Source organism: Cetorhinus maximus, unplaced genomic scaffold (genome assembly GCF_964194155.1).
Source record: "Cetorhinus maximus unplaced genomic scaffold, sCetMax3.hap1.1 HAP1_SCAFFOLD_600, whole genome shotgun sequence".
Classification (NCBI taxonomy): Eukaryota; Metazoa; Chordata; class Chondrichthyes; order Lamniformes; family Cetorhinidae; genus Cetorhinus; species Cetorhinus maximus.
In genome coordinates, this window is record NW_027596542.1 from 192,847 (window position 1) to 204,993 (window position 12,147).

A 12,147-nucleotide genomic window follows, 5' to 3' on the forward strand; every position below is an offset into this window, starting at 1 on the left:
GAAAGTAGGGGGAGGAGGTGAAGTGAGAGCGAGCGACGGAGGCCCAACTGCGCAGCCGCACAAGCCGCCCCGCCAAGTGCTGGGAGGACCGACTTGGGAGGACTCGCGTCCTGCGCCTGCGCTCTGGCGCTGGGAGGTCCGAACCGGAGGGGGTCCCGCGCCTGCCGCCCGGGCGGTGGGAGGACCGAAGTGCAGGGTCCCGCGCCTGCGCCCTGGCACTAGGAGGTGGGGCCGCGCGGCCGCCGGCGCCCTGGCGGTGGGAGGACGGTTTCGGAGGGCTGCGCGCCTGCGCCCTGCCGCTCACGGGGGGGCGGGGCGGGGCAGGGCAGGCTACACGCCTGCCGCCCTAGCGGTGGGAGCACCGACCGGGATGACTGCGCGCCTGCGCCCTGGCGCTAGGAGGGTTGCGCGCCTCCGACCTGACGCTGGGAGGACCGAAATTGGCGGGGCTCGGGTGGTGGGGGGAGGGTTTGGAAATAGACGGGAGCACCGACGGTCGGCGCCTGCGTACTCGGCCCTGAGCCGAGGAATGGGATTGGTGGGGGGGGGGAGGAGAGGATCTGCGCCTGCGCGCCAGGACCTGAGACACGCGCGATCAGGCTGGAGGAGGAGGTGGAGAAGACGACGGAAGGTCGGCGCCTGCGCACTAGTGATGGGAGGACTGAAGGGGGGAGGGGAATGCAGGACCGACATTCGATGCACCTGCGCAATAGGTCCTCAACCGTTGCGCCTGCGCGGTCAGGCCGTAGGCGTGTTTTGGGGGGGGTGGGGAGGAGGCGCAGCTGTCGAAGGTTCGGCGCCTGCGTGTTAGGAGGCGAGCCGGTCCCGTTGGGAGGAGGGCCAAACAAGAACGAGCAGCCGCGCGTGCGCGGTAGCGACAGCACGTTCAGCTGGAGCGGACCGCTGTCAGCGCCTGCGCACTACCCCTGGGAGGACTCAGCCTGCAGACCTGGGAGGACTGCTTTGCGCGCCTGCGCACTACTCCTGGGAGGACTCATCCGCCGAGTTGGGAGGACCCAAGAGTGCGAAGAGCGGGTAAGGACAGGGCGTGGGAAAGAGAAAGATAGACTTAGAGTGGGAGGAATCGGGAGATTGAAGCTCGATGTCCAAATTAAAACAGGGGTGCGGGGGGGAGATGAAAAGGAGCCTGTGTAGCTAGAACATAAGTGGGGGGGGGACTTTATTTGGAATTTTTCTTCCCAAGCCCGAGAAGGACCGAAGGTCGTCGAAAGAACTTGGCAGCACCGAGCGGGGAAATGCGAAGCAGTGCGCCTGCGCCCGAGCGCAGGGTTTTTTTTTTGGTTGGGGCGGGGGGAATAGGGGAAATGGAAAGGACCCGGATTCCGCGCACGCGGGTTTCGCAGTTGGCCGACCGGCGGAAGTCGGCGCACGCGCACTGGCAATCGCCAGCACCCCCCCCCCCACACCTTTCGCACCCAAGAGCCGATACCAAAGAGGCGAGGTGGCGGTCAAGAGAAGACTCACGCCGCCGGGAGCAGCGACTCAGCTGGAGGACTCCTGCGGCAGGGGCGGCCATTTTGTTGGGATTGACCACATTTTGACCATCCTATTGGTAAATTGGGCCCATCCCAGCCGGGGGACCAGTGCAGAGACCTCAATGTCGGAATGTAGACCCAGGGGGGGTGACTGGGAACCCTGTCTGCCCCAAAAAGCGATTGCTCAACAGTGCAAATTACTGAAAGCCACCTCCTTGGGATCTTGCTGTGCCAATAGTCTACTCCTACTCCTGCTCCTGTTTGCTGTGTCCAATACTCCAATACTAAAAGCATGGAGGCACCCCGGGGTTCGTGCGGAAAAATGGCACTGGGTAGGGCGTCAGCCACAAGCTTATCGAGTGGGGGTGGAGCGTCAGGAGATGCCGAAATTCTGACACCCCCACCAATCGGCACCCTCCCCCTGCGCTCAGACCCGCAGCATCTCGGCGGAGTAGGAAAGCAGGACCCTTGGCATCCCTCGACCCTCCACTGCCAGGATCTGGAACGCGCTTTCTGAGAGTATGGGGGAGACAGGGTCAATCGAGTGGTTAGGATCTGGAACGCACTGTCTGAGAGTGTGGGGGAGACAGGGCCAATCGAGTGGTTAGGATCTGGAACGCACTGTCTGAGAGTGTGGGGGAGACAGGGCCAATCGAGTGGTTAGGATCTGGAACGCGCTGTCTGAGAGTGTGGGGGAGACAGGGTGAATCGAGTGGTTAGGATCTGGAATGCACTGTCTGAGAGTGTGAGGGAGACAGGGTGAATCGAGTGGTTAGGATCTGGAACGCACTGTCTGAGAGTGTGGGGGAGACAGGGTCAATCGAGTGGTTAGGATCTGGAACACACTGTCTGAGAGTGTAGGGGAGACAGGGTCAATCGAGTGGTTAGGATCTGGAACGCGCTGTCTGAGAGTGTGGGGGAGACAGGGTCAATCGAGTGGTTAGGATCTGGAACACGCTGCCTGAGAGTGTGGGGGAGACAGGGTCAATCGAGTGGTTAGGATCTGGAACACGCTGCCTGAGAGTGTGGGGGAGACAGGGTCAATCGAGTGGTTAGGATCTGGAACGCGCTATCTGAGAGTGTGGGGGAGACAGGGTCAATCCAGGCGTTCGATAGGCGATTGGATTGCTAAGAGGAGATTTGATTAAGGCGTTCAAAATGACGAGGGGGCTGGACAGGGTAGGTGGGGGCGAAACTGTTCCCGCTCGTACAAGGATCGAGAACGAGAGAGCACCGGTTTAAAGCGGTGAGGAAAAACACTTTCTCACACAGCGAGCGGTTCGGGTCTGGAAGGCACAGCCTGGGAAGTGCGATGGAGGCAGGTTCAATCGAGGCGTCCGAGAGGCCGTTCGACGATTACTTGAACAGAAACAAGGTGCAAGGGGAAAAGGCAGGAGAATGGCACTGACTCACGACTCTCGTTTGGAGAGCCAGTGCAGACACGATGGCCCGAATGGCCTCCTGCCCCCATAACAATTCTGTGATACCTCCAACCTCTGCCTCGACTGCACTCAAAAACTGAGCCCGCGTTGTTTGGGGGAAGTGAAGCGAGAAGGGGCTGAATGGGCCTCCTCCTGTTCCTGTGTAACAGGCTCGAGAAGGGGGCTGAATGGGCCTCCTCCTGTTCCTGTGTAACAGGCTCGAGAAGGGGGCTGAATGGGCCTCCTCCTGTTCCTGTGTAACAGGCTCGAGGAGGGGCTGAATGGGTCTCTTCCTGTTCCTGTGTAACAGGCTCGAGAAGGGGCTGAATGAGCCTCCTCCTGTTCCTGTGTAACAGGCTCGAGAAGGGGCTGAATGGGCCTCCTCCTGTTCCTGTGTAACAGGCTCGAGAAGTGGGGTGAATGGGCCTCCTCCTGTTCCTGTGTAACAGGCTCGAGAAGGGGCTGAATGGGCCTCCTCCTGTTCCTGTGTAACAGGCTCGAGGGGGCTGAATGGGTTTGTATTCTGACTGATTTTCCCCAATCCTCTCCTTGTGCAGGTTCCTGGGAGCGCCAGGCCCCTCTCCCCTGCCGGTCGTGAGGAACCCTGAGTGGGTCATTCGGCATCGTTCCCCCAGCCCCATCCCCGAGGGCCATGGCTGCTCGGAGTATCGGCCGTCTGAGCACGAGGAGCTGCGCCCTCTTCCTCTGCGACATGCAGGAGAAGTTCCGTCCTAATGTGGCCTACTTCCCCCAAATCGTGGCTGTAGCAGCCCGCATGCTGCAGGTGAGCTGGGGCTGGGCCCGGGGGGGGAGTGGTGTCGGGGAAGGGGGGGGGTAGGGGAGAAAGAGTGGGGAGGGGAAGGGAGGAGGGGGAGAGAAATAGTGGGGGAGGAAGAAGGAGGGAGAGGGGAAAGGACAGGGAACAGAAGGTGGCGGTGATGAAGTAGGTGGGAGAAAGAGCCAGATGGGGCAGCACAGCTGGAAAGGAGAGGAAACGGAGGGGCTGGAAGTGGGAGAAAGTGAGAGGCGGCATGGAGATAGAGGGAGGGGGAGAGACGTGGAGAGAGAGAGACAGACAGAGGGAGAGAGAGAGAGGAGCGGAGAGGCAGGAAGAGGGGGAGAGACAGGCAGAGAGAGACGGGGGGGGGAGAGAGAGAGAGAGAGACGGTGGGGGGAGAGAGAGAGAGAGACCGGGGGGAGAGAAAGAGACGGGGGATAGAGAGACGGGGTGGGAGAGAGAGAGAGACGGGGGGGGGAGAGAGAGAGAGAGAGCCGGGGAGGGAGAGAGACGGGAGGAGAGAGAGAGAGGCAGGGGAGAGAAAGAGAGAGACGGGGTAGAGAGAGAGACGGGGGAAGAGAGAGAGAGACGGGGGAGAGAGAGAGACGGGGGGGGAAGAGAGAGAGAGAGACGGGGGGGAGAGAGAGACGGGAGGGAAGAGAGAGAGAGACGGGAGGGAAGAGAGAGAGAGACGGGAGGGAAGAGAGAGAGAGACGGGGGGGGAGAGAGAGACGGGGGAGAGAGACAGTGGGGGGGAAGAGAGAGACGGGGGTGAGAGAGAGACGGGGGGAGAGAGAGAGACGGGGGGGAGAAAGAGACGGGTGGGGGAGAGAGAGACGGGAGAGAGAGAGAGACGGGGGGGGGGGAGAGAGACGGGGGGAGAGAGAGAGAGAGAGACGGGGGGAAAGAGACGGGAGGGAAGAGAGAGAGAGACGGGGGGAGAGAGAGACGGGAGGGAAGAGAGAGAGAGAGACGGGGGGCAGAGAGAGAGACGGGAGGGAAGAGAGAGGGAGACGGGGGAGAGAGACGGTGGGGGGGGAGAGAGAGACGGGGGAGAGAGACGGTGGGGGAGAGAGAGACGGGGGGGAGAGAGATGAGGGGAGAGAGACGGTGTGGGGGGAGAGAGAGACGGGGGGAGAGAGAGAGAGAGACGGGGGGAAAGAGACGGGAGGGAAGAGAGAGAGAGACGGGGGGAGAGAGAGAGACGGGAGGGAAGAGAGAGAGAGACGGGGGGCAGAGAGAGAGACGGGAGGGAAGAGAGGAGGGAGGAACGGGGGAAGAGAGACGGTGGGGGGGAGAGAGACGACCGGGGGGAGAGAGAGAGACGAGGGGAGAGAGACGGTGGGGGGGGAGAGAGAGACGGGGGAGAGAGAGAGACGGGGGAGAGAGAGAGTGCGATGGCTGTGTCTTCACCACATCCCCCTCCCTGCCGCCCATACCCTCTTGCCCAGAATGGGAGGGATAATGGGGAGTGTATTGTGGGGAGCCTCTCTCTCTCTCTCTCTCTCTGTCTCTCTCTTTGTATCTCTCTCTCTCTTTCTGTCTCTCTCTCTCTCTCTCTCTCTCTCTCTCTCTGTCTCTCTCTCTGTCTCCCTCTCTGTCTCTCTCTCTCTGCGTCTCTGTCTCTCTCTCTGCGTCTGTCACTCTCTGTCACTCTCTCTCTCTCTCTCTGTCTTTGTCTCTCTCTTTGTCTCTTTCTCTCTGTCTCTCTCTCTCTCTGCGTCTCTGTCTCTCTCTCTCTGCGTCTCTGTCTCTCTCTCTGTCACTCTGTCACTGTCTCTCTCTTTGTCTCTCTCTGTCTCTGTGTCTCTGTCTCTCTCTCTCTCTGTCTATCTCTCTTTGTCTCTCTGTCTCTCTCTCTTTGTCTCTCTCTCTGTCTCGCTCTCTCTCTCAGTCTCTCCCTCTCTCTCTCTCAGTCTCTCCCTCTCTCTCTCTCAGTCTCTCTCTCTCTCTCTTTCTCTCTCGCTGTCTCTCTCTCTCTCAGTCTGTCATTCTCTGACTGCTATTCTCCAATCTTCCTCTTGTGGTTTAAACTCTGACCTCGCCTCCCACAGGCAGCCAAGGTGCTGGAGATCCCTGTGATTGTTACAGAGCAGTACCCCAGAGGCCTGGGGCCTACGGTACCAGAGCTGGGAGCTGAGGGTTTGAGGAAGTTCGAAAAGACCTGCTTCAGCATGCTCACCCCCGAGGTGGAGGCAGAACTCAGCTCCCTGGCCAAGCTACAATCAGTCATCCTGTGTGGCATCGAGACACAGGCCTGTATAATGGTGGGAGCTTTACTCTGTATCGAACCCCGTGCTGTACCTGTCCTGGTAGTGTTTGATGGGGATGGTGTAGAGGGAGCTTTACTCTGTATCTAACCCCATGCTGTACCTGTCCTGGGAGTGTTTGATGGGGACAGTGTAGAGGGAGCTTTACTCTGTATCTAACCCCGTGCTGTACCGGTCCTGGGAGTGTTTGATGGGGACGGTGTAGAGGGAGCTTTACTCTGTATCTAACCCCGTGCTGTACCTGTCCTGGGAGTGTTTGATGGGGACAGTGTAGAGGAAGCTTTACTCTGTATCTAACCCCGTGCTGTACCTGTCCTGGGAGTGTTTGATGTGGTTGGTGTAGAGGGAGCTTTACTCTGTATCTAACCCCGTGCTGTACCTGTCCTGGGAGTGTTTGATGGGGACAGTGTAGAGGGAGCTTTACTCTGTATCTAACCCTGTGCTGTACCTGTCCTGGGAGTGTTTGATGTGGACAGTGTAGAGGGAGCTTTACTCTGTATCTAACCCCGTGCTGTACCTGTCCTGGGAGTGTTTGATGTGGACAGTGTAGAGGGAGCTTTACTCTGTATCTAACCCCGTGCTGTACCTGTCCTGGGAGTGTTTGATGTGGACAGTGTAGAGGGAGCTTTACTCTGTATCTAACCCCGTGCTGTACCTGTCCTGGGAGTGTTTGATGGGGACGGTGTAGAGGGAGCTTTACTCTGTATCTAACACCGTGCTGTACCTGTCCTGGGAGTGTTTGATGGGGACAGTGTAGAGGGAGCTTTACTCTGTATCTAACCCCGTGCTGTACCTGTCCTGGGAGTGTTTGATGGGGACGGTGTAGAGGGAGCTTTACTCTGTATCTAACACCGTGCTGTACCTGTCCTGGGAGTGTTTGATGGGGACAGTGTAGAGGGAGCTTTACTCTGTATCTAACCCCGTGCTGTACCTGTCCTGGGAGTGTTTGATGGGGACGGTGTAGAGGGAGCTTTACTCTGTATCTAACCCCGTGCTGTCCCTGTCCTGGGAATGTTTGATGGGGACGGTGTAGAGGGAGCTTTATTCTGTATCTAACCCCGTGCTGTCCCTGTCCTGGGAATGTTTGATGGGGACGGTGTAGAGGGAGCTTTACTCTGTATCTAACCCCATCCTCCTGTGGAGGGTCTCGGGGACGTTTTACTGGGGTTAACGCTGCTGGATGAAAGGGAGGGGGTGGTGTTGTGTTGGTGGGGGCCGGGGGGGAGTGGATGCTGCTGTTCGGGAGCTTGCTGGGGGGGGGAACGTGCCAGTGAATTCTCCTTGTCTCTCGGGCAGAGCACAGCGCTGGACTTGCTGGAGAGAGGGCTGGATGTGCATGTGATCGCAGACGCCTGCTCATCGCGCAGGTAAGCCCCAGGAAGATTCAGAGGAGACAGCGGGGTCTGGACATCACTATGCGGGACCACCTCTTCCCCCCTCCTCTGTTCCCTGCCCTGGTTTTGGGGGGGTTCTGCATTGACCAGATACTGAAGTTCAGATGAAGAGTCATACAGACTTGAAACGTCAACTGTATCCCTCTCCGCAGATGCTGTCAGACCTGCTGAGTTTTTCTCAGAGTAGTTTTGTTTTCGTACTGAAGCAGCCCCATGTCCAAATGCAGCAAGACCTGGACAATATCCAGACTCGGGGCTGACAAGTGGCGAGTAACATTCGCGCCACTCAAGTGCCAGGCAATGACCATCTCCAACAAGAGAGAATCCAACCATCGCCCCCTTGACGTTCAATGTGTATTACCATCACTGAATCCCCCACTATCAACATCCTGGGGGTTACCATTGACCAGAAACTGAACTGGGACCAGCCAGATAAATACTGTGGCTACAAGAGCAGGTCAGAGGCTGGGAATCCTGCGGAGAGTCACTCACCTCCTGACTCCCCCAAAGCCTGTCCACCATCTACAAGGCACAAGTCAGGAGTGTGATGGAATACTCTCCCCACTTGCCTGGATGAGTGCAGCTCCCACAACACTCAAGAAGCTCGACACCGTCCAGGACAAAGCAGCCCCGCTTGATCGGCACCCCATCCACAAACATTCACTCCCTCCACCACCGACGCACAGTAGCAGCAGTGTGTGTACTATCTACAAGATGCACTGCAGGAATTCACCAAGGCTCCTTCGACAGCCCCTTCCAAACCCACAACCACCACCATCTAGGAGGACAAGGGCAGCAGACACATGGGAACACCACCACCTGGAAGTTCCCCTCCAAATCACTCACCATCCTGACTTGGAAATATATCGGCCGTTCCTCACTGTCACTGGGTCAAAATCCTGGAACTCCCTCCCTAACAGCGCCGTGGGTGTACCCACACCACACAGACAAAATCCTGGAACTCCCTAACAGCGCCGTGGGTGTACCTACACCACAGGGACTGCAGCGGTTCAAGAAGGCAGCTCACCCCCACCTTCTCAAGGGGCAATTAGGGATGGGCAATAAATGCTGGGCCCGGGCAGCAACGCCCACATCCCCCTGAATGGATCATTTTAAGGAACAGCGCCCTCTTATAAATCGAGAGTGATTATGGGGCAGGGGGCGGAGACTCTGCCCATCGAGTTCCTCCTGTGGAGCAATCCAGTCAGTCCCAATACCCCGCTCTCTCCCCATCGCCCCGCAGGTTTAATTCCCCCTGAATCCCCAGCCAATCTCCGTTTGACATTGTTCATCGTCTCCACTTAGACCTTCCTGTCGGTCAGCGAATCCCAGCTCGTTACCACTCACTGGGGTACATACACATACCCCCGCCCGGTGCCAGTACTGAGGGAGTGCTGCACTGTCGGAGGGAGATGTATATACTCTAGGATTTGAGCTCCATAATCCAGGCCGACACTCCCCCCGGTGCCAGTACTGAGGGAGTGCTGTACTGTCGGAGGGAGATGTATATACTCTAGGACTCTATTTATCCCTCAACCAACATAACTATCACATTAATGCTGTCAGTGGGATCTTGCTGTGCACAAATTGGCTGACGCGTCCCCGGAACGGCAACAGCGAGCGCGCGTCAGAAAAACGCCCCTCATTCGCCTGGGAAACGCTTCGGGAGGTCCTGAGGTGGGTGTGTGGCAGGCGCCAGATTGAGAAAAACGAACAAAATCTCCCCTCACCTGTCGTCTCTCCACAGCCAGGTTGACCGGTTAATGGCGCTGTCACGCATGAAGCAGAGTGGAGCGTTCCTGACCACCAGCGAGGGGACTCTGCTCCAGCTCCTCCGAGACGCCAAACATCCGAGCTTCCGAGAGGTGAGGGCGCGATCAGAGCGACGGGAAAACCGCGACGAAACCAGAGGGAACCCACCTCCGCAGTCCCGGTCTCCGTCTCCCCCTCGGTTAGACCACACTCGGAGCACCGTGCACAGTTCCGGTCTCCGTATCCCCCTCGGTTAGACCACACTCGGAGCACCGTGCACAGTTCCGGTCTCCGTATCCCCCTCGGTTAGACCACACTCGGAGCACCGTGCACAGTTCTGGTCTCCGTATCCCTCTGTTAGACCCACACTCGGAGCACCGTGCACAGTTCCGGTCTCCGTATCCCCTCGGTTAGACCACACACGGAGCACCGTGCACAGTTCCGGTCCCCCTATCCCTCGGTTAGACCACACTCGGAGCACCGTGCACAGTTCCGGTCTCCGTATCCCCCTCGGTTAGACCACACTCAGAGCACCATGCACAGTTCCGGTCTCCGTCTCCCCCTAAGTCAGACCACACTGGGAGCACCGTGCACAGTTCCGGTCTCCGTATCCCCTCAGTTAGACCACACAGGAAGCACCGTGCACAGTTCCGGTCTCCCTGTCCCTGGGTTAGACCACACTCGGAGCACCGTGCACAGTTCCGGTCTCCATATCCCCTCGGTTAGACCACACTCGGAGCACCGTGCACAGTTCCGGTCTCCGTATCCCCTCGGTTAGACCACACTTGGAGCACCGTGCGCAGTTCCGGTCTCCATATCCCTCGGTTAGACCACACTCGGAGCACCATGCACAGTTCCGGTCTCCGTATCCCCTCGGTTAGACCACACTCAGAGCACCGTGCACAGTTCCGGTCTCCGTATCCCTCGGTTAGACCACACTCGGAGCACCATGCACAGTTCCGGTCTCCGTATCCCCTCGGTTAGACCACACTCGGAGCACTGTGCACAGTTCCGGTCTCCATAATCCAGGCCAACACTCCCCCCACCTCCCCCCTGGTGCCAGTATTGAGGGAGTGCTGCACTGTCGGAGGGAGATGTATATACTCTAGGATTTGAGCTCCATAATCCAAGCCGACAGTCCCCCCGGTGCCAGTACTGAGGGAATGCTGCACTGTCGGAGGGAGATGTCTCTACTCTCTTCTGACCTTGATGTGGGATGTTGGGTCCTGAACTGTTCCTCTGATCCTCTTGCAGGTACAGAAGATCATCATGGAGCCAGCACCTGACAGTAACCTGATCGCCCTCTTCCAGGGTCAGAACCCCGTCTTCAACTAAAGGGCGAACACCTCAAGACTGAAGGATCGCTGCCCGAGCGCTGAGGTGTGGTCCAGTTTCACCCGTTACTCCGAGTCCCCAGGAAGTCCGCCTGGGCCCGGTTCCCCTGGTCAGACATCTCTCAAGCCTTCAGAGTGAACTGCCCGAGTGTACTCCCTCCCCACCGACTGCTGCTGTGCGAGTAAAAATACTGCCTGGCTAATCTCCTCCTCGTCTCCAATCCTTTACCGATGTCGCCTGCGGCCTGCAGTTCGAACAGGAGGCCCATTCAGCCCCTTCTCGAGCCTGTTACACAGGAACAGGAGGAGGCCCATTCAGCCCCTTCTCGAGCCTGTTACACAGGAACAGGAGGAGGCCCATTCAGCCCCTTCTCGAGCCTGTTACACAGGAACAGGAGGAGGCCCATTCAGACCCCTCGAGCCTGTTACACAGGAACAGGAGGAGGCCCATTCAGCCCCTTCTCGAGCCTGTTACACAGGAACAGGAGGAGGCTCATTCAGCCCCCTTGAGCCTGTGACACAGGAACAGGAGGAGGTCCCATTCAGCCCCCTCGAGCCTGTTACACAGGAACAGGAGGAGGCCCATTCAGCCCCTTCTCGAGCCTGTTACACAGTAACAGGAGGAGGCCCATTCAGCCCCCTCGAGCCTGTTACACAGGAACAGGAGGAGGCCCATTCAGCCCCTTCTCGAGCCTGTTACACAGGAATAGGAGGAGGCCCCATTCAGCCCCTTATTGAGCCTGTTACACAGGAACAGGAGGAGGCCCATTCACCCCCCTTCTCGAGCCTGTTACACAGGAACAGGAGGAGGCCCATTCAGCCCCCTCCTCGAGCCTGTTACACAGGAACAGGAGGAGGCCCCATTCAGCCCCTCGAGCCTGTTACACAGGAACAGGAGGAGGCCCCATTCAGCCCCTTCTCGAGCCTGTTACACAGGAACAGGAGGAGGCCCATTCAGCCCCTCGAGCCTGTTACACAGGAACAGGAGGAGGCCCATTCAGCCCCTTCTCGAACCTGTTACAGAGTAAATAATAATAAAAAATTTTTAACAGCAGCAGGCAGTAGTGATCGACCATGGACGAGGGACTTCAGTTCACCTGGAGAGACTGGGAGAAGCTCAGCGTCGTTCTACAAACATAAGAATTAGGATCAGGAGTAGGCCACTCGGCCCCTCCATTAGTCAATAAGATCATGACCTTTTCTGAACTGCCTCCAACGCATTTACATCCTTCCTTAAATAAGGAGACCAAAACTGTGCACAATATTCCAGATGTGGTCTCACCAGTGCCCTGTACAACTGAAGCATAACCTCCCTACTTTTGTAATCCATTCCCCCTCACAATAACCGATAAAATTCTATTAGCTTCCTAATTACTCGCTGTACCTGCACACTAACCTTTTGTGATTCATGCACTAGGACACCCAGATCCCTCTGCACCTCAGAGCTCTGCAATCTCTCACCATTTAGATAATACGCTTCACACTAACCTTTTGTGATTCATGCACTAGGACACCCAGATCCCTCAGCACCTCAGAGCTCTGCAATCTCTCACCATTTAGATAATAAGCTTTTTTATTCTTCCAGCCAAAATGGACAATTTCAAATTTGCCCACATTATACACCATTTGCCAGATCTTTGCCCACTCACTTAACCTCTCTGTATCTTTTTGTAGCCTCCTTATGTCCTCTTCACAATTTACT

At 57.5% G+C, this 12,147-nt stretch overlaps 1 protein-coding gene across 4 annotated transcripts; it reads left to right on the forward strand.

Annotated features, from left to right (window-relative positions):
- The first annotated feature begins 312 nt into the window (after window positions 1-312).
- isoc2 (isochorismatase domain containing 2) lies at window positions 313-11,676 on the forward strand. Of its 4 annotated transcripts, none has more exons than XM_078535688.1 (6): window positions 313-1,035; window positions 3,475-3,701; window positions 5,750-5,962; window positions 7,262-7,332; window positions 9,107-9,224; window positions 10,366-11,676. In XM_078535688.1, exons 2-6 carry the CDS (start codon window positions 3,570-3,572, stop codon window positions 10,444-10,446), a joined length of 615 nt encoding a protein of 204 aa, XP_078391814.1. In that variant the 5' UTR covers window positions 313-1,035; window positions 3,475-3,569; the 3' UTR covers window positions 10,447-11,676. The 4 variants fall into 4 exon arrangements, with proteins under 4 accessions (XP_078391814.1, XP_078391817.1, XP_078391815.1 ...); XM_078535691.1 differs by having other exon boundaries at window positions 583-631; XM_078535689.1 differs by lacking the exon at window positions 313-1,035 and adding an exon at window positions 1,378-1,573.
- Window positions 11,677-12,147: the final 471 nt, after the last annotated feature.